This window comes from Neopelma chrysocephalum, unplaced genomic scaffold, assembly GCF_003984885.1.
Source record: "Neopelma chrysocephalum unplaced genomic scaffold, ASM398488v2 Primary Assembly neopelma1_116, whole genome shotgun sequence".
In the NCBI taxonomy this organism is placed as follows: Eukaryota; Metazoa; Chordata; class Aves; order Passeriformes; family Pipridae; genus Neopelma; species Neopelma chrysocephalum.
The window spans coordinates 2,207,210-2,231,982 of NW_020897778.1; the positions used below are offsets into that span (position 1 = coordinate 2,207,210).

The following is a 24,773-nucleotide window of genomic DNA, read 5'->3' on the forward strand; positions in this document are numbered from 1 at the left end:
ATTACATCTTCATGTGCTGGTTCATTGCACTGTGATGTGAGTTCACTTCCATGCTGCTGACAATGTCTCTTGCTCAGGGAGAAACAAAGTATAGCTCCATTGAATCAAAACAGTGTGTACAACTGCAGCAGGAGGTTCTTTGGGAGGTTGCTACCTCTTATGTGGCTGCTGGGGAGCTCTAGTGCTTCCCTGGCCATTAGTCTTCAAAACACTCGTTATGGAAGTTTGAAGGCAGAGGTGCTCTGCAATTCCTCTTCTCACAAGGATGTCATCCAGCTCTTCCCTTTGCTTCTCACCCACCTCTGCTCCTTGGAAGCTGGAAAGAAAGATTTTGGGATGACATACTTGCTATTATGATGTTCTTTAACCTACAGGTCCTGCCAGAACAGAGTGTGAAGTAAATGGCTCTTCCTTGGATCTCTCTCTCCCTGTAGGTCAAGGCGAGGCTATGGGATGTGGATATGTTCCACAAAAATAGAAGGAAGCAATAAGGCAGGACCGAATTCCCAGCACCCCTTTCTGGCTTTTGCTACAGGAGCTTGTCCCTCAACATTTATAGCATGTTTTCCAGCTCAGTGTTTTGTGCACTGTTCTGGAGAGAAGTCACCATGAGTAACAGGAAAATGTGTTGATTTGGAGGGGAAATGTCTCTTTGGCACCTCACTGAGAATCAGGAGGGTGGGTGGGAGTCTGTTAAACCTCTGTCAGAAGTTCTGCTCTAGAAGCACCACACATCCATGAGGACAAACCTTCTCATGAGCCTTCCTTGTGATGCTGCTCCTTCCTGACCGTGGCTCTCCTCTTGTCTTACAGTCTATGGTGTGGAGCTGCTCCTGAAGACCACTGGGCTGGGGCCTGTGGAGTATCTGTCCTCAGGCTGGAATCTGTAAGTGCACACTCACGTTTTTGGGTTAGAAAGACCCAACTTCTGAGTCTTTAAGCCTGTAGAGAAGGCTGTGAGCAGGCTTTTATAATTCTTCTGCCCTTGGCCTCGTGCATCTCGTTAGGCTGGAGCAGCACCAATAGCTCTTCTCTGCAGAAACACTAGTGATAAATCACTGCTCTTACCTCATTTTATATTTTTCTTTCCAGCTTTGACTTCTCAGTCACCCTGTTTGCATTTCTGGGGCTCATGGCCCTGGCGTTTGACATGGAGCCGTTCTACTTCATCGTGGTCCTGCGGCCCCTCCAGCTGCTGAGGTGAGCTGGGAGGGCTGGGGGGGGATCCAGAGGGCAGGTGGGAGGAAACAGCCAGGCTTGTTTTCCATCAATCCCGTTGGGGACCGAGCTCCTTACCAGGAGAGGGCAAGGATTGCTCTGTGGGTATGTGACCATGGCAAGCAGGAATTGCGTGGGGTAATGAGATTAAGCCAGAGTTATCAAAATGAACGATAACAAAAAACTTGGGATGGGATATGAAACCCCGTGCTTTGGAGCTTAAGCTGATCTCTAATAGAGATCAAGGGATTTACCAGGGGCAGATTATCCTGTGTCTGCCTTCGTGGGGTTCTTACACCTCCTCTAAATTGTCTGATGCTGTTCAGAGAAAAGCTCTTCTGTCAGGGTGAGACGGTCTGAGCCAGTTTAATAATTTCCATTGAATTACCAGAAATTACAGTTTTCAAAGGATGCTGCTTTCTAGGGTGAAGTACAAGCCCTGCTCTAACTGCATCTCACACTTTAAGCAAGACCACAGCCTGTAACCTCTCTGCAGCTCAGTGAGCAGGGGCTGATTAACCCTCTCGTGTCGAGGTACATTCACCTTCACAAACACCTCAAGAGCCATAGAAGGAAGGGATTTGAGGCAAAATGTTTTGATAAAAACAAGCTAATGTAATTTAGCTCTTCAGTGAGGATTTAAAGAACACTTTATGACACTCAAGGGGGAAAAAAAAATGTTTTCTCAGTTCCTCCCCTGCCAAGGCCTGTTTGGCAGCTGTGTTTCTCTGTAAAGGCTGATGGAGATGCCAAATCTTAAATTAGCAGGCACAATGTAGTTTTCTTTCATCAATTTTTACTGGGTCATGGGGGAAACACAGAAAAGCTTGTGTCTGAGGGAAGGAGGAATGAATCCTGTACACAGGACTTGTTTAAGTTCTTATGATTTTTAGGTTTTTTAAAGAGCTATTTATGCATCGTGCTGTGTAAAAAGACAGAGACATTTTCCTTGAGATCCTCAATCCTGTCAGCACTTAGTTGAATGTGCCATAAACAGTCAGATGGGACAGCAGGGCATCATTAGGTGAGTGGAGACCACTCGAGCAAGAGCAGACCCCGTGAGTTTGGTGTCAGGAAACCTTGCTGTCGTTGACCTGAGAGGAAGAGAGAGCTGGGGTACCCCCTTTAACTGTTTCCCCTGACACCAGGAGAGCTGCAGGGTGGAGGTAACTCCTGACTTCTCTTTCCAGGTTATTTAAATTGAAGAAGCGCTACAGGAACGTCCTGGACACCATGTTTGAGTTGTTCCCTCGGATGGCCAGGTACCAGCTGCTTGTCTTTGGGTGGTGGTGGGGAGTGGAGGTTTAGTGTCCAGGGCTGGGATCAGGACAAGGAGCTGTCAGACCTGCTAAAGGGATTTATGCTCTGATCTGCCAGTAGGTCGTTACTGACTCTTCACTGTGCTGCAGTGGGGTGTTAAATCTTCCAGTTTCTTGGAGCAGTGTATGATAAGCAACACTCCAGCACCCTGTGCCTCCCCCTGCTTTTGTGTTAAGAGTATAACTAAGGGTAAATGCGTGTTTTAATTTTTCTCCCCCATCCCAGCTCTTGCTGAGAGGGGAGGCCCATTTGGGAGGAACATTGGCATGAATATACTGAGCCCCAGATGTTTCCCTGTCCTCAGCAGAGCCACTCAAGAGCATTATTGAAGTGGTGGGGCAGAGGGAGGTTGGTGTTTGAGTGGGGCATCCTCAGCCCTGATTCCCTTGCAAGGAGGTCTGAGCAGAGCGTGTTGGCTGGAGAGCCCTGCTCCTGGCACAGTCCCTGCACCCGGGGATGTGGAGAGGGCAGAAACAGTGTGTGGTTTCTTTGTTAAAGAAACTGTGGAGAGACGTTTTTGTAACAGAAAAGGACAGGCTGGGAGAGAATCCAGGCTGCTCTTTAGTTTCTCTCTTCAGCAAGTGGCAAGTTCCTTGTCCAAGGACTTCTTGAATGAGAGCAGGCAAAGAACTGCAGAGCCACAGCAGTATGGGGGGGTTGTGTGGGGTTTTCAGTGCTGCTTCCCATCCCCTGGAAATTCCTTCCAGAGCAACCAGCCTGGGATTTTGTGTTTCCTTGCCTTAGCAACTCTTCAGTAGCACAGTACTCTTTCTGTTTTTGCCTCCAGTCTGGGTTTAACCCTGCTGATCTTCTACTATTGCTTTGCCATTGTTGGCATGGAGTTCTTTGCTGGTGTGGTCTACCCAAACTGCTGCAAGTGAGTACCTCAAATCCATCCCCCCCAGCAGTGCTTTGGTGCTCAGCCAGCAGCAGTGAGCTCTGGCAGCTCTATTTCCCTGTGGAGAAGGGGCCAGAGGATGGGGCTCAGTGGGGGTTTTGTAGCTCAGGCGACACGTGGTGAAAATGCAGGACGTGCTTCACTTCTCTTGTTCCATCCCTGGAAGTGTCCAAGGCCAGGTTGGATGGGGCTCTGAGCAACCTGGTCTAGTGGAAGGTGTCCCTGCCCATAGCAGAAGGGTTGGAATGAGATGGTCCTTAAGGTCCCTTCCAACCCAAATCATTCTATGCTTCTATGATGCCAGAGTTGCTTGGACAGATGTATTAAATATTTAGATCTGCCTTTGTACCAAGATGAATTCACCTGGTCCTGTAAGCTAAGCTGTCCTGTGCCCTTTTCATCTTAAATTATGACAGACCACTTGGGAATGCCAACCTTTAAGGCTACGAGCCAGGGAGTCCAACTCAAACTCTCAGTTTCTCTGGTACAATATTTGCAGAGTGGTTAGAAAGTCTCCATGTGCTCCCTGGGCTTGTGCTGAGCTGTGAAGGAAAGGGGCTTGCTTTCAGAGGAAAAGACCAAGAGGTAGAAACTGCCACCCTGCTCACCACCTTGTAGGGGGGTTGGTATTTATAACCCTTGAGATTTACCTTGCTTTTCCAGTCTCTGCTGATTCTATGTCCTGGTTTCTCCAACCAGCACAAGCACAGTTGCAGATTCCTACCGCTGGGTGAATCACACAGTTGGCAACAAAACAGTTGTGGAAGAAGGGTATTACTATCTCAACAACTTTGACAACATTTTGAACAGCTTTGGTAAGGGCAGTTTTGTCTGTAGCAAAGATTATTCTGTGTTCCTGCAGAGCTGGATGGCTCTGTAATGCTGTAATGCTCATGTGAGCCTGGGACTCTCCAAGAGTCCTGCTAATGCACCTCAGGCACACAGCATCCTGCACTTTCTGTCTGGAGAACTCCAGCTGACTAATTGTGCCATGACTGTTTTGCAAGGTAGGCAGATGTCTCTTAAAGGCAGCTGGAAGCCATCAGATCTGTTCTTTCTGGTGAACAGACCAGACTTCCAGAGGTGTTTAAGGAGGGCATTAAGTCACTGCCCTTCTAAAGAACCAAAGTGATGCCAATACATTTCTCTAAACCCACTGATGAAGAATAATTTGAATGTGTTGATTGCTCTCCTTGATTTTTCTTATTGTGTGAGCAGAGATGCTTATGTCCTGGAGATTTCAGAGGTCTCCCTGCTCCCTAGTGAAGAGAGTCAGGTCTGTTTTCTGATTCTTTTATGAAATACAGATTGAGCCATGCTGCTCGTTCTGTGGGTCTGACCCCCTTTGTGTGAAGCAAAAATGAGGGTTTGTGTTGTGTCTCCAGATTTGCTGGCTGTCTTGAAACTTTGGTGTCTAAAAATCACTGTAAAATAGGTCAGGATGGATAAAGCAATTGTCTGTATGTTTTCTCTCCCTTCTGTACAGTCACACTGTTTGAGCTGACAGTTGTCAACGACTGGTACATCATCATGGTGAGTAAACCTCACCTACCCCGTGAGCTCAGACAGCACAGACTCTGCCAGTTCAGCTGGATTTTCCACATCACCACTGCTTCCTTCCCATGGTGATTGGAATGGGCTCAATATTGTCACTTGTTGCCGCTCAACGTTTGGTCCTGATTGTTGGGTGGCATTTGACCTCTGGGATGCTGCTGGGCACAGTTTCTTGTGAATCTTGACCAGCCTTCAGGCCACTTTTCATAGTCTGGACAGACGAAGTCGCTCTGTGCTCCAGTTGTCACCCTGCTGTCCCAGCTGTGTTCTCATGGCACAGTGGCTCTTACAGCCACAAGCCTTGAATGATCTGTGTGTTTGTATATAGGAACCTCTCCTTTTTAGCTTGAGGGGCAGCTTATCTGCAAGGACCAGCTGGGGCATTGAGCATTGCACAAGCAGTCCCTGGGGCCAACTGTGAAGCCAGGAAAGAGAGAGTGTGTTTATGCTGCTTTATGTCTGTTGTCTCTCCCTTCTTTTGTGCACTGGTGACGTCTTCCCTCTCCTCTTCAGGAAGGGGTGACATCCCAAACTACTCACTGGAGCCGTCTCTACTTCATGATCTTCTATATTGTGACCATGGTGGTGATGACAATCATTGTGGCTTTTATTCTGGATGCTTTTGTCTTCCGCATGAACTACACTCGGAAGAACCAAGATTCAGAAGGTCAGAACTGGGGGCTGGTTAACCTAAAACATTGTGTCTTCTCTCCCTGGTGCCTTATATCTGTAGGAGAGAATGGGATTGGCCAGCAAAGACCAGATATCTTATCTTACCCTGATATTATTATTCCTCAGCTAATTCTTCTGCTTTTGTGTGATATTTCTGTTTCGTCTTTCTGCTCTGGCCCTCATCTCTCCCCCAGCACTTCCCCAAAATGAGTGTGTGGGTGGATGTATGTGGTTTTATATATATATATGTGTGTGCACACCTACAAACTTCAACTGCTTGAGCCATTTCAACCAAATTACTTGAAAATTGGAAGTCTGTGTTCATTTCATGGAAGAACTCTAGGAAACATTACAGCAATGATGTAGCAAAGCTCAACAGCAAACCTTACAGGAAGATGACTTAATTTTTTTAAAACCAATTTCCCTTCCTCACTAATGTACTCTCTGGCAGCAGAACGTCTCCAAGTGGCTTTTCCAGCATCCAGGCTGATCCTGGTGGTTTGCCAGCATTCTTTGCCATGACATGGAGGACGACAGACACTGCCTATCCAATTCTTTCCACATCTCCCAGTGGTACTTAGACTGGTGCTGGTTTTGGACATGCTTTTCCATATCCTTTAGGAACTGGCAGTGACTGGTCTCTCTCCATCCCCTTGCCCCTGTGAACCATCACTTGTACTCCCTGTCTCCTGAACTGGGGGTCTGAAACTGCAGGTACCTTCATAACCTGCTAGTTTAGGTGCCAAAATCACTCTCATCTCTTGTAGCCCTTCTCCTGCTATTCCTTCAGGGAATCTGCACCCAGACTTGTCTGTTAATTTTCCATGTAGATTAATCTTAATAATTCTTAACACCTTTCTGCAGGAAGGAGCTATAGCTGCTACACTTACACATTTAACAGCAGAGAATCTTCCCTGCAGAAACGTGGTGAAGGCCCAGGACCCCAATTTTTTTGGGTTCCAGAAGATCAAATTTGTGTGGTGCATGGTAGGAGCCAGGAGTTGGAAACACTTGTCATTGTGATCCCTCTTGCACCCAGTTTGAAGGGAGCAGTGAAGGACATTGGTTAGCTCTGAACTCCCAAGCTCTTTTAGGCAGATGAAGGTCAAAAGGCAGCAACTCCTGTGTGATTATTTGCTTTCTTAATTTACAGGCAAGCAAAAAGCTACAAGATTTATTTTTTTTTTTAAGTTACTGAGGAGCCTGATGATTTAAAAAGTTGAGAAAATGGTTTGGGCCAGAAAGTTTGCTGGCCCTACACACTAGTTAACTTTTTCCCTGCCTTGCTGAGGGTCAAGGACATACATGTTCTAGTCACAAGAGCAGGTACAGGCTGTACCTGACCTCTGGCTCAGTCCTGTGTGCTTTAGGCTTTGCCTTCCAGGGTTATCAGAGTGGCTGATGAAGCAATGCTCATCTTGGAGACCTTTTTTTCCCCCTCTTTCTGTTTCTTGCCTGTCCAGAAGATAACGGCATTGTGCTGGAGAAGGAGATCTCCAAGGAGGAAGTGATTGGCGTCATCGAGCTGTACAAGAGGAGTTCAGCTGCCACTGAAACAGCTCAGCTGCAGAAGATCGTTTTGCAGATGGATAAATATGGGGTAGGAGGAAACTCTGCAAGTTCTCAGCTTCAGGAGAAGGGGGCATGCCAGGGCCACAAGTGCCTTTTGCTGTCTCAGGAGAGAAAATCCATGTGCCTTTGGGAGCTGAGCCACTGGAGGGACTCTCCAGCATCACAAAGTTTTGCTGCTCTAGAGAATTAGCAGCTGAGTCTCCCCTGCTCTCTGAACAGCCTTAGAAAGGGCTTGTCTCTAGTCCCTCTGAACTCCCCTTAGAGCTGTCCTGGCCCAGTGGTGACTGGAAAAAAAAGTATATTTATTTTTACATTGTCTTGTAATTCTCCTCTGTGCCATCATACACCGAGGCTTGGACAGCCCTGGAGAATTATGCAGCAATATGATGGCATCGATTCCAGGTTCTTTTCTCCATGGCACAGCTTACATTTTCATTCTAAAACGGGATGGATAATTGGGAGAATGAGCTCTTGTCTCAGATCTGTTGTCTCATGCATCTGGGAAGAGTTTAAGTGGTTGTTGTAATAATAGCCATTATATTCCTGTATCACTGTGACAAAGGGCAGGTGCTGCAGTCTCTCAGGTGACCTTTATTTGCTTTGATTGGCTTGGTAGTTACAGGCTGGGCCCTTGTTCACAGACAAAGCTCAGAATAGGGATGGAAATACTGATCAGAAGCAGTTTTAAAGACAATAATCCAAAGCAGGATGTTGTCCTCAGCCTTGCCATGACGATGCCAGACCTGAGGTTTCTTTTGCTTCTCAGTCCTGCTCATATAATTCATGTGGTCAGAGCGTAATTCTGACTTCAGCTCCCTGTTTACACAATTTCAGAGGTCCAGCCTCACGCAGTAAATGTTCTTAGATGAGATTCTCACTGGAAGGTTGGGTTTGAGCCTTGTTCCAGGCACTGATGTTGTGTTCATCTAACTCAATTAAGCACCACTGACAGACACATCCATCCGAGCTACGTCTCCCTCTGTAGTCTTTGGGGATCTGCTCAGTGTGATTAGTCTCAGCTGCAGTGGGTGCCTGCATTTGTACCATTGATGTGCACCCTAAAATGCCTTTTTCCCTTGACAAGAGAAGCCCAGGGCAGCCTGAGTTCATCAGTGGAATCATGAAGGATGCCTGAAGTTCCAGGACTGATCCTGTGAGCTGTTTGGTGACTGATTAATGTCTTTTTTGTTTTTTCCTCCCCCTTCCCCCAACTCTTCAGCAAATGTCAACAGTGTTTCTGGGACGCAGATCAAGGACCAAGAGTGATTTGAGTATGAAGATGTATGAGGAGGAGATACAGGTATGTGGGCCTGAGCTGGAGATATTAACAGGTCTCTGTGGTGAGCAAACCATTGCCTGGAATAACAAACCACCCCTCTAAACACAGGAGACTGCCTTCCTCCGGGAGCAGGCAGCTGTGAGAAGGGTGGGCGTCCAGGAAGTGTGGTTCAGATTGATCCATTCTTGCTCTCAGGGATTTTGTTGAACCACAGAGCACATCAGAGCCTCCTCAGTGGGTCCAGCTGGGCAGGTGTGTCACTGTAACCACACTCAGGGTGTATGCAGGCACTCCAGCTTGGCTGGAGCTCACCTGGGCTCCCCGGGTGTTTGCTGGGGCTGTGAGCACATGCCTGGTGCTGCCTGGGGCTTGGCTGCTGAGCACAGGGTTGCTAAACCCCTGGAATGTGTTTGAGCTTAGGCGTGTCTGTCTGACACAGAAACCAAGGGTCCTCCCAGGCAGCACTGCCTGGTTTGCCTTCAGAGTAGCAGGCTGAGCAAGATGGGAAACACGTTAATCAGCTGATTGCCTGGATAGTTTAGCACCTTCCTGCTTGTGCCCTCCGTGGTCAGGAGCTTTCTGCCATGGATTTGGCCACTGCCCTGCCAAAGGTAGTTGAAGGTCGTGGGCTAATTAGTACTGAAAGGATTAATCTTGTAACCATTTGAATCTGTCCTTTGTCCCCGGGCAGCCAGCTTGGGATGAGTCTTCAGTGTCCCTAAGGAAAATAAACATTTTTTTGAACATTATTTACCACGGGGCTGAGTGATCTGCAGAGAAGCTCCCTGCCTGTTCTTCTTGGTCTGTGATTCAGGGATGTGACATACTGTAACACAGGATTGGGAGCAGCTCTGCAAATCCCAGATATCACGGGAACATCGATACCAGAGCCCCTGGATGTTCAGGAGGGACATCCTGAGAGAGGGGTGTTTCCTTGCCCAGGTTTGCTTGGACTGTGGTTGGCAAGGTCTCAATGCATCACTCACAACTGGGCTGCAGTTAACAGGGTCGTTCCAGGAGTATCCAGGGCTTTGGAAAGAGCCCTCTGTGCCTGAACAAACGTGCCCTCCCATGGCAGAGTCACCCAAGGCCGGTGTGGGGCAGAGCCTGATCCCTGTGTGTTTGGTCTCCTGTTGCAGGAATGGTATGAGGAGCACTCCAGAAAAGAGGAATCTCAGACACCACTGCAAGAGCCTGCATCTGCTTCCAACAGCTCTCTGAAGCCCCTGAGCCTCCGACAACGCTCCCAGACTGTCATTTAGGCCTAGCTAACGCGAGCCGCCTTCTATGCAATAACCTAGAGTATCCCTCCACAGTGTATTTTGGGATGATGTATATAGACCTGTCAGTGTACTGGTTTAGAGTTCAAATCTCTTCCCCAGCAGTGGGTTGCTGAAAAAACCAGAGGCCCAGGGGGCTCTGTGTAAGGCTGCTGCACACAGGTTGAGCAGGGTGAACATTTTGGACAGAACAGAGCCCTTGTCCCTCTGAGCCACTTCCCAGGCTCCAGCCTGCTGCCTGTCTTACCACTAACAGACCGTGGGGAAAGGGATGTGTAACCTATTAACAGCAGGGAATTTGCTGAAGTCACCTGCTTAGTATTAAAATCTTGGCCCTTTTTGAAGATCCCTCTTGCTTAAAGGGTACCATTAACCTAGGAATAAAAGATCAGGGAGTGAGTTTTTCTTCTCCGCCTTCCTTATGCAAAGAAAGGGGAGGTGGTGCGAAATCTCAGCACTTTTGGAAGAGCAGACTGCCTTCCCCCTCCTTTTTGGCACACGTAGATGCACTCCCTGTAGTATCTCCAGCTCTGATTATTGAATTTACCTGTCCCTGAGCAGTTCTGAGGCAGAACCGAGGGCCAGCACCTCATCATGTTGTGACCATAGGTGGGACGGGGGATTGGGGACATGAACACTGTCTCTGCTGTAGCCATCCAGTATCTGTATTGCTGCTGGTCAGTCCTGCCCATGGCCCTGCCTGGGGCTGGGGTCTGCAAACCCCCAAGCTCCTGTCTCTGCTCTGGGGTGGGATTCTGCAGCACCATGTGGCTGTTGGCCTCTGCCACTTGGCCACCTGCTCTGCCAAGGGCAGACCTCTGGCTAGTCCTTAGCTCAGATGAATGACTGGGAGGAAGAAAGCAAGGCTTTTCAGCTCCAAGTCTGGCTTATTTCTGCCTAGCTCTGGGCTAAGGAGAGCTTCAAACAGTCCTGCTGGTTAGTGCTTAGCCAGGTCCTTGCTCTGTGCAGGTGAGAGTCCCAGCACCAGCAGTGTTGCTCCTCCCTTGCTCTCACCCCTGCAGAAATGTTCCTCAGGCCGGCAAACGTCGACTCAGTGGGATCTTGGGGAGATCCACTGAAGAGCTTTACCGTTCCCCTGAATTTTGGACACAGGTGGAATGTGGAAGATGATGACTCTTCTCGCCCATCAGCTTTTCTGCAGCTGGCAGGGAGGCTGCCAGACCTGGCAGCTGAGGGCTGGGAAGGAAGGGGGGAAAAGGGAATCCCTTCCCAGCTCTGCCACGTTTGTTGTGTGATCGTGGCAGGTTGTGTCATTGCTCATGTTTCATTTGAACCTGTCTCTCCAAGTCCCTCTTTTCCCTGTCTTTTTCCTGTCAGCACAGAAAGTGCTGAGGGATAGAAGTACCCAGCAGAGGTTCCCCTCACCTCTTGCTGTTTGGTCTTTCCTCAGGTTTGGACTAAGAGCAGAGCTTGCTGGGGAAGCTTTCTCCTTCCTCCGGGTACCTCAGGCAGTGGGAGATCTGTGTCCCCATTCCCCTTGTCCCACATCCCTGTGTTTTCCTCACCAAGTGGCACAAGGACAGTGGGAGAGGGCTGATCCTCCCCAGGCAGCTCAGGAGCATTTCCTGGGTGGATGAGACAGAGGTAGGCAAGAGAGAGCTGCTTCTGGAAATCTCTCACAGGACGGTGGGAGCTACGGGATGGAAGGAGTGGGTGAGCAGCTTTCCAGGCAGCACACACCAGTGGCTGCTCCCCAACCCTTGCCAAATTCCCTGGGTGCCTCTTGGCAACTCTTTGTTTCCTTTCTGGATATTTGCAGGTATGAAACAACTTCTGAACCATGAAGGACCTTAAAGGGCTGTTTTCCAAACCGTGAATTTGACCACAAATTAACGAGCAGTGCAGTTGTTGCTCTTGCAGTTGCTCTGCGTGGAGTCGCAGCCCAGGAGGTTTATCCAGATTAGTCCTGGGGCTGGAGGAGATGGTGTTTATTGTGCTTTAAGTTATGGGCAGGATGAGTGAGCATTGTGAAGGTTAGGGGGCGAAAAATGTGGCTGTGTTTAATCTCCACATTCCCCTGGCACATTCTCCTGGCAGGGCTGTCAGTGACTTTTTGTTTTGGGGGTGTTTTCTGGGTGTGAAAGGAGCTGTGGCTCTAAGCTACACTGAGGGGGGCACTGACCTGCTTATCATGCAATAACAGGGCTCTGTGGAGGGCTTGGGGTCAGGGCACAGGTGCTGCCTCTGTGGCTTCATGCCAAGGTGTTGATCCACCCCCACGCACCCACTGGGTTAATTATTTTTGTAAACCAAGGAGGGTGGCGGGAGTTTGCTTCTTCCAAATGACTTTGGAAGGAAACAAAGTTTGAGTACGGGGCATCCCCTTCTATTTATCCTCCTCTTTCCCCTCACCCACCCCAACACACAGACTAATGATGGAGACAATCATTTTGTAGGGAGCACGGGAGGAAGCACTGCAGGATTTTGTATGCTGGTGTTTTGTTTATAAAAACGATTTTATGGATATGTCTGTCAAATGTTCTCTAGATTTTTTTCAGGCGCACTAATAAAAAGCACCCTTGGCTTTGTAAAGGCAGCGGCTTCCTCTCCTCCTTCCCTGTGTTATTCCAGAAGTGGGGTTTGGCCAAGCTGAAGCATTTCCAGTGTTTGAAGAGGAGCACTGCCCGCCCTGCCCTCCCTCTCCAGTGGCAAGTGCTTGCATTGGGAATATTTTGCGTGCGTGCCCTGATGAACTGCTCTGAATTCCTGTTCCAAGACATTGCAAAGCCCGGCTTCCCTTCTGCCCTGCCCCTGCCAGTTTTTTTCCTAAACTTTAGACTAGTGCTTTCAGTTAAGGTTTTTAACTGCAGGGTTAAGGCCAGAAGGGGTGTTTGACCCTGTGCCTCCGTTGCGGAACGTTGGCCCCGCGGTTTCGATTGCTGTAGCCCTGCTGGGTGGAAGGAAGTGGGGGTTGTCTCCCGGATAATTCCGGAGCAGGTTCAGGGCAGAGCCGATAGCTGCACGCACAGGGAGCGTTATTTTTTGTGAAAGCCCTGGTTAGAAAAAGGAGAAATGCTGCAGGGCCAGGAGGCTGCTGGCACCCCCAGAGGGGAGCAGGGGCTGGGTCCGGCGGTTGTGCTGCTTGCACAACACCCCCTCTCTCCCGCGGGGCAGTGAGGTGTCCCTCTGGAACAGCACTTTGCTTTCCAGCCTGTGCTCTGTGGACCCTCCTAACTGGGAGCAGAACCACGAGCCCGCTCACTGTGCTCCTCCCCCGGGACCGCGGGCAGCCCCTTCCGTGTCCCTGTCCCCATGGACTGAGCAGTGCCTCTCGCTGCCCGTGCTGACCCCTGGCACGACCGTGACACATCGTTTCCCAACGTGAGGGGACATGTGACTGCTCTTGGGACAGCGGCTGCTGGTGAACCCAGAGGAAACCACTTTCCCAGACTCTGGGGAAAACCACCCTGGGTGGCCTGGGGTGTCACTCCCATCTCAGCCCCCGCTGTTCCCTCTGCCCTGCAAAGGCTCCATGCTGAGTAAGGGCTGTGTCACGCCAGCATAGGGCAAGAGAAATTGCCCTTGCAGCAAACAGAAGCCAAGACTGGGTGTGTGGGGTTTTTTATTGCAATTTTTTTACAGTGTCTAAGCCTAGTCCTGCCAGAGGCTAACACTGTGTCGAAACTTCCAGGTCCTTTCCTACAGCTCTACCCGCCCCAGGAGGAGGAGGAGGAGAAAAGTAGGATCTGAAACTCAGGTTGAAAAACATCACTAAAAAAAGCAGGGGAAACCAGCCTCCCTTGGTTTGGTGTTTGTTTTTCCTCCAGCTTTGCTTGCACTAAACCCAGCGCTGCCCTGGAGCGCTGACTCACCTCAGCCCTGTCTGGCTCTGCCCCAGCTGCTATTCCAGCCCCACGGTGCCAACATGGAGTGTCCTTTAAAAGGACAAACATGTGCTTGGACTTTCAGAGTTACCCTGTGTACACAACAGCCCCAGCCCTGTCCTGGACCAGCCGGATGGAGGTGAGGAGGGGAAGGTGAAGTGGTTGAGGAGGTAAAGCCCCTCTTGTTGTGCCCCCGAACTGGAGCTGCCCCATCCTCTGCCTCTGCCCCCAGGACTGGAGGCAGCCAAGGTCTCAACCTCGCTCCTGCCCAGGGCTGCCATGAGTTAAACAGATTAAACACAGCGAGCAGAGGATGTGGCCAGTGACTAACAACTCCTGTCTCTAACCACAGCCATCCTCTCTTCTAAAGTGAAGGCTGAGGGCTGGGCTGGCACCTCCAGCAGCTCAGCTGGGGTCAGGGTGCCCTTGACCCCCTGGCAGGGACAGGGGAGGGGCAGAGTGAGATCCAGGGCTGGATGTGATCCCCTGGGGTCAGTCAGAGGTGGAGAGATGGATCACCCTGAACTCGGTCAGCAGGGCCACGCAGAGGAACACCAGGTAGTAGGTGATGAGGCAGACGCCGTAGGCCTTGCCCAGCTGGAAGCACTGAGCTGGCACCGACACGAAGGAGAAGACCAGGCTCAGCCCCAGGGCCCCTGCCAGGACCCAGACCAGGAGGCTGTCGGGCTCCAGCTGCCAGAGAGATGGGGAGTGATGTGGGGTGACAGCGGGGTCCTGCTGCCAGCCTGACCCGTGTCACCATGTCACTGCAGCCTTACCTTCACCAGCGGCTGGCTGCTGCTCATCTGCAGCAGGCAGCCCAGTCCCACTCCAACCAGGATGTCTGGGGCACGTTCAGGATGGACACACAGCACAGGAGACCTTGAGGGAGTGACAGAACCAGCCACATCCCTCCCGCCCTGGGGAGGGGCACAGCACCAGCCTTCCTTGTCCTCCTCCTCCTCCTCCTTTCTGCACCCCATGGTTGTTGCCTGGCCCCAAAGCATCCCCCTGCTTGTGGTAAATACAACCTCGAGGAGGAGAGGCTTCAGCCTGGCCTGGGGACCCACCAGAGGGAGGCACAGGATCTGTCTTCCCCTCTTTCCCTTTGGCAAATCCCAAATTTGCCAGACTCCAGCCCAAACTCCTACCCTTCTGGGGCTGGGAGAGCCATGGGGACAGGTGGGTGCTGATGGCTCCATCCCTGCAGCTCACAAATACCACACCAGTCCCCCTGCACCACGAGGACATCGAGGAGGTTGCCAACATCACTGGGGCTCTGGGCTGGATCCTGCCCAGCTCCTCTCCAGGGGTCCCACAGGACCAGGGCCTCTCCTGGGCTGTAGACAGGGAAATTGAGGCAGCCCCTGCCCCTGGCACCCAAAGGATACTGAAGATGATGCCCCCGAAGCAGGCGGAGAAGGCCATGCGGGGATAGCCCTGCCGTGCCATGGTGAGGTCGGAGAAGGTGTCTGCAGAGGGAGAAGGGGAGATTTTGGGGGATGGCAGGGGGACCCCAGGGTGTGCCTGGGGGGCACTGGGGCACAGCAGAGCCCTCACCACCGATGCTGTTGCCCCAGGCCAGCAGTGTCAAGCCCAGCACGGTGTTGCTCAGCTGGAAAATGATGCCCAGGGTCCGCAGGATGTTCACCAGCTCTGTGGCTGCAGCGTTGATCCACATGGCACTGGCCAAAAACCCAAGGAAGGCAAATACCTGCCAGGAAGAGGTGCAAGCTGGGCCCTGGGTACATCCCACAGGGCCCTGGCTCCTGCTCTGCCCCCAGGACCCTCAGCCCAGACTGGAGCAGGCTGGGCTGGTCCCCGGCGGGTGTTCAGGGCTGGGGGACACCTTACACAGTGATACTTGGGTGGCTCCTCGTTGCTTGTGGTGATGAAGATGATGATGGCCAGGATAGAGCCAACCAGTGTGACCAGTCCCCAGACTGGGAAGACGCCCTGGATCTGGTACAGCCCATCTGCACGTGGTGGGGAGAGGGGACATCAGAGCGGCTGGGGCAGGATCCGACCAAACTCAAGGTAGGAGGTGAAGCCTTGTCGCCTAAAGCCACCTCTATCCTAAGCCCTCAGAGGGCCGCTCCCCTCAGTGCCTTAGTTTCTCCAGGCAGGCCAGGCCTGCTCCATTTTTAATCCAGGTCCCGGATGCTGGGGGGCCACCTCAGCCCTGTGAGGGTGCATCCAGCTGCAAACCAGCTGCAAACCAGGCCCCCAGCTTGGCTCTTCACTGACCATCCTCCCTCCCCATAACAGGGAGCCAACTCCAAGGGGCTCCTATAGTCCCCAGGGCTTTGGTGGCCATCTCAGTCCCATCCCCTCCTGGGAGTTGGGAATGCCCTGGACTCTTACAGGCGCCCGACTTCAGGGTGAGGATGCAGAGCAGGGGGCTGGTGAGGATGTGCAGGCAGTTGAGGGGTCTCTTCCAGTTCAGGTCATCCTTGTCAGGGTCCACAACGGGAACAGTGAGCAGCAGCACCAGCTCCACAGGCACCTGGGGTGAAGGACCCCCAAGCTGAGACACCCTGCGAGGTGCCCCGTGACCCATCCCCAACCCAGCACACATCCCACCATCCCCACTCCAAAGCCTGGGGGGGTGACACAGCTCCAAGGGCCAGCAGGGTTGGGGATGCCCCATCGGAGGGCTTCTCCTGGCTCATGTCCCCCCTACTCACCCTGAAGGCCTTGAAGAGCCGCCAGTACCAGGGCTTCCTCCTCCACTTGCGGTAGTCCAAGGGGCTGAGGGCCGTGGTGAGGATGCGCAGGGAGGTCTCCTGGGAGGGGAGCAGGGGCCGGTACTCCTCACCTGAGAGGGGTCACGGTGGCTGAGCAGGGTGAGGAAGGGTTGCCTGGGCTCCCCCAGCCCTTCCAGTGTGGGGCTGCAGCCCCCTGTGTACCTCCAGCAGGATCCACCTGCCCCAGGGCAGCACCCGGCCATGCCCACCCCACGGGCTCAGTCACACATGCAGCAGCCTGGGGGTCTCTGGGACCCCCGAGAACAGAGCCAGCCCCAAGCCCAGCAGGAAGAACATACCATAGTCACTGCTGTTTGTGCCTGAGGGCTCCGGCTCTTCGGAATCCGTCGGCATCTCTGCGGGGAGGAGGAGTGGAGGGGGACAGTGGAAGGACACCCCGACACACCCGGGGTCCCACCACAGCCAGGTGGCCCTTACCTGGCTCCCAGGGCCCGGGGGGGGCCGGCCCGTCCCCCCGCTGCCGCCGGTGGATCCAGGTGCAGAGCACCACGGTGACAACGTAGAACACGTACAGCCCCAGGTAACCTGGGAGGGGGCAGTGACGGGGGGGGTTATGGCACCCCCAGGCTGCTCCCACCACCCCCAGCCCCAGCACCCCCCCAGCGCTCACCCAGAGCCTCTCCCAGCCTGATCCTGCCGAAGTAGAGGACCATGAAGGTGAGGAAGACGGCCAACATGTAGAAGATGACATCCCTGAGGAAGGGCCTGGAGGCGGCTGTGAAGGGCTTGACCAGGGCGATGCCCCCGGCCACTACTGTGGTCACAAACACACCGGCACCTGCCAACGCCACGGGACCCTCTCAGCGGGTGGGAACATCCCACGGCTCCGCAATGTCCCCCCCAAACACGGGTCCCAAGCCAGCAGCTCGCAGAGAGGAGCTGGCAGTGGGGGTCCCCTTACCGAAGATGGCCCCGATGGCCAGCCCTGCTGTCCGGGGGTCGGAGAAAGCCACCACGGCACTGAAGACATCCGGCGCCCCATTTCCAAAGGCCAGGAAGGTGACACCATGGAGAGGGCACGTCAAGGAAAAGGCCTGGGGGTCTCTTCCCCTGGGGGGACGCAGGGGGGCTGTGCATTCCTGCCCAGTGCCAGCACTCAACCGCTTGTCCCAGTGCCACCTCCAGGCTCACGCTCCATTGATTTCCCCTGGCATGGTGCCAAGGGGACACAAAGTGACCCCATCACAGCCACCTCCTCTGCCCCGTCCCCACATCCCCCCCTCCCTGGACGAGGTCCCATGTGATTCGCCAAGGATACTGCCACGTTGTGGGACAGCTTCAGGTTGGTGGAGATGGCCGACAAGTTGGGGCAGAAGCTGGAAAGGCAGAGAAGGAGGTGGAGGGGGTTGACGGGGCTGCTCGGGGACCACGGGGCTCCCGCTCGCCCTGGGGACTGTCCCCTCCTCTGCGGGGCCACTCACAACTTCTCTGCTGTCACACCGAGGATGATGAACAGGTACAGCAGCCAGAAAGCCTGTGGGGTCAGGGGTGGCACAGAGAGGGGTCAGTGGGATCCCCACCCCACGCCCCCACAGCAGAGCATCCCCCAGCACCACCCTGCTCCCGTCCTTACGTAGAGGGTGACAGCGAGGGGCAGCAGCCGGGGGGGGAAGACGCAGAAGACCCCATTGAGGTAGTCGAGGAAGCCCCCGTCCATCCGGCAGTCGGGGTTGGATCGGATGAAGCGGCACCACTCGGAGCTGTTCTGTTTCCGAACCTCCCAGCACTGCGGGGCAGAGCGGGGACTGCTCAGCCGGGTTCCCCGAGCCCCTCCCCACCTCGAGCACCCCCTGCCCCCCCGAGGGCTGCCATCGGGCACCCTGAGGTGCACTGCCCACCCCGAGCACCCTCCACTCCCCACATCGGGCACCCTGCCCCTCCGTGGGGCTGCTTTCGGCAGGTCACCGTCACCCCTGCCTTAGTTACCCTGTCTGTGCTACATGTGCGTGGGTCAAGGGCTGTGCCAGGGCCAGCAGGGGTGGAAGCCCTTGCCCACTCCCTTGTCCTTGTCCCCACACAGCCTCCACCCAATCCCGGCTATGGGAAGGCGCCGGCCTGGCAGGCGGCGAGGTTTTAGGAGGAGAAAACCAGCAGCGGAGGAAATCCTGGTGAGGTCCCAACTGCGATGGCGGGGACAGGGCAATCGGGGACGGGACGGGACGGGATCCCACTACCCCGGCAGCACCCAAATCCCTCCCGCTTCCCCCCAAACCCCACCGCAGCCCCCAGACTCACATCCAGGCCCCGTCCGTGGCTCAGAGCATCCCCCCCGGGAGAGACCGTGCGCCCCACGTCCAGCAGCAGCGGGGTCCCGGCTGGTTGTGCCCCGGCCAGGCTGAGCACCCCGGCCAGCCCCGCGGCCCCCTGCCCCATGGCCCCCTGCCCCATGGCGGGGGGCAGCACCGGGGGGCACCTACCGCCGGCAGCAGCCCCCGAGGGGAGCGATCGGGGACTGCTCCCGCACCCCCATCCCGCGCTCCACGTGCGGGGCGAGGAGGGGTTAAAAATTAACAATAAAACCCAGAAATTATTATTTAAAATAAAAAGAATAAAAAGGATAGAAGGCAGAGCCCCCCGCGGGCAGGCTGAGCCCTCGCCGCCCCGCCACGTCCCCGCCGGGGGGGGTGCTCAGCCCCGGGGCCGCCCCGAGCTCAGGGAGATGGGGGTGGGCACCCACACCCCAGGCAGGATCAGGGGACCTGGGGGCACCCCCCAAAGCGGAGGGAGGGGGACGGAGAGACCCCGATGCGGGGGGGGACGGGGACCCCGAGGGGTGGGGGATACCGGGCGGGGATGCAGGGGGATGGATGCGGGGGTACCCGGGGACCCCACCCGCGGCGCGGACCCACCGTGTCGGCGCGGCCCCGCTGCCGTGCGCGGGCAGCTGATCCCCTCCGCGCCCCCCCCGCCTTAAAGGGGCCGCCACCCTTCGCCCTTAAAGCGACAGCGGCACTTTCCCACGCTGGTGGCGGGGTGGTAGCGGAGGGGGGACACGCGCGACTCTCTGCCCCATCCCGTCCCTCTCAAGCCGGGACACCCATCCTGGGTGCTGCGCCCACCTACAGCCCCCTTTGGGGTGACTCTCTGAGAGCGGGCGAACTCATCGCAGGCACGGCCGGGGATGGTGTCCCGGGGCTGCGCAGACCCACCCCCGTGCCGGTGGCTCGAGACAGAGGGGCCAGGGGTGCTGCCGGTGCCCCTCTCCGCCCCGGTGTCCCCCTCTCCGGGACACCCCAGCCTCAACCCTGCCCTGTGCAAGACCCCGAGCCGTGTTTCTGGGGGGAGGATGTGCAGCTTAGCCCCCACGGCTGGAGCCCCCACATCCTGATGGGATGCAAGGATCCATGTCCCACCCTGGCCAGTCTCCTCAAAGTCGCATTCTGCCCTTCTTCCCGGGGAGAGAGGAAAGGAAGGAAAATAAAAAATATAGGCAGTGCCCAGCCGGGAGCGTCTCCCAGGGGTTCCCAGGTCCCCCCGCTACCCAAAGACCAGTGGCACCCACTGGTGGAAGCCTTGGCCCCGCCAGGAGCTGGCCCGGGGCATGGCCCCCAGACCCCGCTGGGACAGGGATGCTTTCACAGTCGGTTTTTCTGGTTTTAGGCCAAATTTGGGTGCTTGCCGCGTGCCCCTGTGCTCCCCTCTTGGCTTCTGCACCCACGAGTGGCCGCGTCCGGGTGCCCGGGGTGGTCTCACACAGCGCTGAGCACAGGAGCGGGGACATGTGGGCACCACTGGGAAATTAACCGCAGCAACTGGGAGCTGGTGGGACGTGCTGGGCCACCATGTGCCCACACGAGCGGTGCCTTTGAGGTGCCGCCCTGCCCAGAACAGCCCCGGGCGTGTGGCATCTTTTCCACCCCCACTGGGGGACTCTCCGGGGGGGCTGTGTGCAGCCCACCGTGACTTTACCACGCAAGGCCGAGCCTTCTATCCCCGCCCCCCACACCTGCTCCGCAGGGAGACTTTGCCCGCCGGAAAAGGAGGAGGAGGAGGAGGAGGAGCGGGAGGCGGTAAACAGGCGCCGCCTGCGATTGCACAAGGAGGGGCTGCGGCGGGGCTGGGGCCCACAGGGGGACCAGCACCTCGTGTGTCCCCCTGCCCCGAACCCCCGTGGGGCCCAGTCCCCCCGCACCAGCCCCAGATTTCACGAGCCGCTCTTCGCGGGCTGCACCGGCTGGGGCTGGACCCCACAGGGTCATGTGTGGTACTCAATGGTGGGACATGGCTGGGGCTGGGGGGGCGACCTGCACACATCTCCCGTGGGCGTTGGGGGGCGTTGAAATGGGGGCGTGGATATGAGCGTGGGGTCGTGGGGGAGTACGATAGGAGGGACGTGGGTTGTTCAGGGGCTGCGAGGGTCCCCAGCTCCGCAGAGCCGGCTGACGGGACCAAGGTCACGCCACCAGACACGCCCCAAAATCCGCCCCTACGCGACGTTCATCCCACGGAGGGCTCGCTGGGGGCGTGGTCACTCGAACGCCCCGCCCCAACCGGACACGCCCCATCACGCCCCATCCAAGCCCCGCCCCCAGCCCACCCCATTCATGCCATGGCGGGACGGCCGAAGGGGGCGGGACTAAGTTTAAGCCCCATTCGCCGCACCCAGGCCCCGCCCCGTTCGCCCCGCCCCGCGGCGTCCCCGCCATGGCGGCCCCGCAGGCGCTGCTGGCGGCGGCCCTGCTGTCCCCGCTCCTCTCCTCGCTCCTCTCCGCCGGACCGGCCGGGGCAGCCCCCGCCCCGGCTCCCCGCAATGTCTCCGTGCTGCTGGAGCCCGGCTCCGGGCAGCTGCGTGTCCTGCCCGGTCGCCTCCCCGCCGCCGTGGCCTGGGCCAGCCTCGATGACCGCATCCCCCACGTCGGGTAGGGACGGCACGGGCTGACCCGGGTAGGGACGGGTCAGCCCGTGCGGGAGCCGAGCGGGGATGGGTGGTGGGGCTGACCCGGGTGGGACGGGACGGGGGTGGCATGGAGCCGAGCGGGGATGGGTGTCGGGGCTGCCCCGGGGGAGCCTCGTCCCACCCATCACCCACCCTTGACCGTCCTCCGTGACCGTGTCCCCCCCAGCTGGGCCTTCCTCGAGGTGACCACCAACGCCTCGTACAATGACAGCCTGCAGGCCTACGCTGCCGGGCTCGCCGAGGCCGCTGTCACCGAGCAGGTAAGGGGTGACCCCTCCAAAAATGGGGCCCTGGAGGACATGTCCCGTTCCCTTCCCTCTTTCCCCGGCTGTCCCCCGCCGGTGACGCCACGCTGTGCCCCCCAGCTGATGTACATGCACTGGATGAACACCATGGTGGGCTACTGCGGCCCCTTCAAGTACGAGAGCGAGTACTGCCAGAAGCTCCGGGACTACCTGGAGGCCAACCTGGGCTGGATGGAGGAGCAGATGGGGAAGGGGCAGGACCCCGAGTACTGGCACCAGGTGAGGATGGGGTACCCCCACCCCAGGAGAACCCCACTGCATCCTCCTGGGATAGCTGGGGCTTCAATTCAGAGGAGGGGACAGGGCAGTGAGATGTCCTGGCTGGGCTCCAGGCAGGATGACAGGGATGTGGCCACGTGGATCCTCCTCCCTGGGGTGAGAAGAAGCGACTCGTGACTTTCTCAGTGCTGGAGCTTCACGTGCTGCCTTTGGGGTGCCCAGAGGGTGACTTGGCCACCCTTGGGTATGGGTGCTGAGTCATGACCTTGCTGACAGTGACACTTCCCCCTGTGCCTCTTCCTGCCTCTGCAGCAGCACTGGGACCCACCGGATCTGCTGCATCCCCTGGGGAATGGGGGAGCCCATCCCCCAAAATCTCTCACCCCTCTTCCTCGGGGAAGCCGGGTGCCAGCTCTGTCCCCTGTCCCCAGGTGCGCCTGGCCCTGCTGCAGCTGAAGGGGCTGGAGGACAGCTACAACAGGCGCCTGGACTTCCCCCGGGGCAGGTTCACCCTGGCGCCCTTTGGCTTCCTGTAAGCTCCTTCTTGGAGGTGGTGGAGAGTGGGAGGTGGTTGTCTCAAGGTGTGGCTGGGGTGTCCTGTGGGGACAATTCCTGCATGTCCAGGGACAGCCAGTTCTGCTCCCAGTTCACCTCATCCGTGTTCTGTGGGTGCTTGTCCTCTGCTGCTGGGGCAGGATGGAGCCAAGGCAGTTTCTCCTCCTCCCCACACCATGGTCTGGGTGATGGGTCCCCCCACAGCTCCTGCCTCAGTTTCCCCACTGCTGTGCTCACCCTTCCCTCCCTGATCTGGCCAAGGTGCTCCCAGCACAAGCACCTGCATTAGTGTGGGATGAATAAGCAGCTTCAGCCTGGATGGGCAGACAGACAGAGAGCTCTGAGCCAGCTCAGCTCATGTGCTGGGGTGTCCCCCACCTGATACCTCATATATCTTGCTTCCCCTCAGGCTGCTGCAGTTGGGGGGTGACCTGGAGGACCTGGAGTCTGCCCTGAACCGCTCCTCCCTGCAGCGTGTTCTGGGCTCAGGCTCCTGCTCTGCCCTGGTAAAGCTGCTGCCGGGCAATCGGGATCTCCTGGTGGCCCACGACACCTGGAACTCCTACCAGTCCATGCTGCGCCTCATCAAGAAGTACACGCTGCCCTTCCGCACCTCAGCCGGCGGTGCGTGGGCTGGGCTGGGGGGGCTGCGCCTCACATCCCCCTTCTGATGCTCCCCTGCCTCTGCATCCCCCCTCCAGGCAAATCTCAGATCCCCGGGAGCATCCAGGTGTTTTCCTCCTACCCCGGCACCATCTTCTCCGCGGATGATTTCTACATCCTCAGCAGTGGGTTGGTGAGTGGGTGTGGTGCTCAGGGACCCCTCCCCGGCCCTGCTGCCCTGCCCCTCACTGCCCTCCCCGCAGGTAGCGCTGGAAACCACCATTGGGAACAACAACCCAGCGCGGTGGAAGTACCTGGACCCGCGGGGCAGCGTCCTGGAGTGGCTGAGGAACATCGTGGCCAACCGGCTGGCCCGCAGCGGGCCCGAGTGGGCCACTGTCTTCCGGCGGTTCAACAGCGGCACGTGAGTGGGGTGGGATGGGGCACGGGAATTTATCCCCAGGGCAAGGTGGGACTGGATGGAGAGTCCCTGGGAGGAAGCTGGCTGCCAGAGGGATGCAATTCCTGTTCTCCGTGCCAGTTACAACAACCAGTGGATGGTGGTGGACTACAATGCCTTCACGCCGGGCAGAGCGAGCCCATCACCAGGCGTGCTGACCGTGCTGGAGCAGATCCCGTGAGTGACCCTGTTCCTCCCTGAGCAGCAGCTCCTGCACTGAGCTGAACCACAGTGGAAGCATCTCCTCTCCCATCCCTGTGGGTTTGGGAAAGCCCTGAGGGTCATGTCTGCCCCAGCCCATTGGGTGGGCATTGGGAAATGGAGATGTGGCTAAAGGCTGTGGGGATGCCTGTGTAGAGGTGATGGGTGCCCAGCACCCCTGACTGGAGTGGGAACACGGTAAGGACCCCCAGCATGTGTCCCAGCCCATCCTAAGGCATCTGGATCTTTCCCCTCTGCTCTGACTGATGCTCTTCCGCCCGGTGCAGGGGCCTGGTGGTGGAGGCTGATCTGACAGAGCTGCTGTACCAGCAGGGCTACTGGGCCAGCTACAACGTACCGTGAGTACCATCCACCCCATCCCACCCATGGCTGCCCCATAAGGGGGGGCAGCAGTGCTGGGCCTTGCCCCCCACCCCTCTGTTGAGTGCTGACTCGCTGGGTCCCCCCTACCCCAGGTACTTTGAGGAGATCTTCAATGCCAGCGGGAACCTGGAGCTGGTGAGGAAGTATGGAGACTGGTTCACCTACGACAAGAACCCGCGGGCCCAGATCTTCCGCCGGAACCAGACGCTGGTCCATGACCTGGACTCCATGATCCGCCTCATGAGGTCTGTGCTGGGGACCCCCCCAAACCCGGGTGTTCCACACCCCCCAGGGGTTTGCGACCCTTGGATGTGATATCTTTTCATCGTTGTAAATTTATGTCTTCCCCGTGACTCTGTCCTGGCCCCTCTCCTGGCAGGTCCAACAACTACCTGCAGGACCCTCTGTCTCGGTGCAGGGGCTGTGACCCCCCCCAGAACGCTGAGAATGCCATTTCTGCCCGCTCTGACCTCAACCCCCCCAACGGCACCTACCCCTTCCCTGCCCTGCGCCAGCGCTGCCACGGCGGCACCGACATGAAGGTGGGGGATCCAGGCAGCCCCATTAGAGGGGGATCTCCTCTTGGGGGGAGCACCCCCCCCCCGCGAGAGCTCCCCCAGGATGTGCTGCCCGTTCCCCTGTGCTGATTCACACCTTGTTTTGTCTCCCCGGCTCCAGGTCACCTCCTCGGGCATGGTCCCCTCCTTTGGGCTGGTGGCTGCCAGTGGCCCCACGTGGGATGA

General features: G+C 56.5%; 3 protein-coding genes and 1 long non-coding RNA gene across 8 annotated transcripts in view; 3 read left to right on the top strand and 1 right to left on the bottom strand.

Annotated features, from left to right (window-relative positions):
* The window catches only part of TPCN1 (two pore segment channel 1), a 45,655-nt gene extending 33,305 nt beyond the window's left edge, over positions 1 to 12,350 (top strand). For 3 of the 5 annotated variants that reach the window (XM_027696743.1, XM_027696744.1, XM_027696745.1), the window contains 10 exons: positions 814 to 886; positions 1,093 to 1,200; positions 2,409 to 2,480; positions 3,326 to 3,415; positions 4,136 to 4,251; positions 4,923 to 4,969; positions 5,504 to 5,657; positions 7,126 to 7,262; positions 8,454 to 8,534; positions 9,653 to 9,775. In XM_027696743.1, coding sequence (XP_027552544.1) covers positions 814 to 886; positions 1,093 to 1,200; positions 2,409 to 2,480; positions 3,326 to 3,415; positions 4,136 to 4,251; positions 4,923 to 4,969; positions 5,504 to 5,657; positions 7,126 to 7,262; positions 8,454 to 8,534; positions 9,653 to 9,775 — 1,001 coding nt within the window. Of the gene's footprint in view, positions 1 to 813; positions 887 to 1,092; positions 1,201 to 2,408; positions 2,481 to 3,325; positions 3,416 to 4,135; positions 4,252 to 4,922; positions 4,970 to 5,503; positions 5,658 to 7,125; positions 7,263 to 8,453; positions 8,535 to 9,652 lie in introns of all 5 variants that reach the window. The other 2 variants (XM_027696747.1, XM_027696746.1) reach the window with 1 other exon arrangement.
* Positions 12,351 to 13,359: 1,009 nt separating this feature from the next.
* Positions 13,360 to 19,291, bottom strand: SLC8B1 (solute carrier family 8 member B1). The gene is made up of 15 exons (XM_027696783.1): positions 18,642 to 19,291; positions 17,980 to 18,132; positions 17,828 to 17,880; positions 17,665 to 17,722; positions 17,308 to 17,413; positions 17,017 to 17,184; positions 16,824 to 16,931; positions 16,685 to 16,741; positions 16,326 to 16,456; positions 16,003 to 16,144; positions 15,493 to 15,614; positions 15,199 to 15,352; positions 15,030 to 15,110; positions 14,418 to 14,482; positions 13,360 to 14,331 (listed from the first exon to the last, which is right to left on the bottom strand). Exons 1-15 carry the CDS (start codon positions 18,792 to 18,794, stop codon positions 14,131 to 14,133), a joined length of 1,752 nt encoding a protein of 583 aa, XP_027552584.1. The 5' UTR covers positions 18,795 to 19,291; the 3' UTR covers positions 13,360 to 14,130.
* On the top strand, positions 17,447 to 20,119 carry LOC113974026. Its single transcript, XR_003536415.1, has 3 exons — positions 17,447 to 17,862; positions 18,427 to 18,514; positions 20,007 to 20,119. It is a non-coding gene; the product is annotated as an uncharacterized LOC113974026 (long non-coding RNA).
* A 924-nt stretch (positions 20,120 to 21,043) lies between these two features.
* PLBD2 (phospholipase B domain containing 2) lies at positions 21,044 to 24,768 on the top strand (the record flags this gene model as incomplete). The annotated part of the gene is made up of 12 exons (XM_027696720.1): positions 21,044 to 21,265; positions 21,470 to 21,563; positions 21,669 to 21,827; positions 22,259 to 22,359; positions 22,792 to 23,006; positions 23,084 to 23,178; positions 23,249 to 23,409; positions 23,527 to 23,622; positions 23,934 to 24,005; positions 24,123 to 24,275; positions 24,410 to 24,572; positions 24,709 to 24,768. Coding segments are annotated over exons 1-12 (1,584 nt in total), but the record flags the coding sequence as incomplete, so codon positions are not given.
* Positions 24,769 to 24,773: the final 5 nt, after the last annotated feature.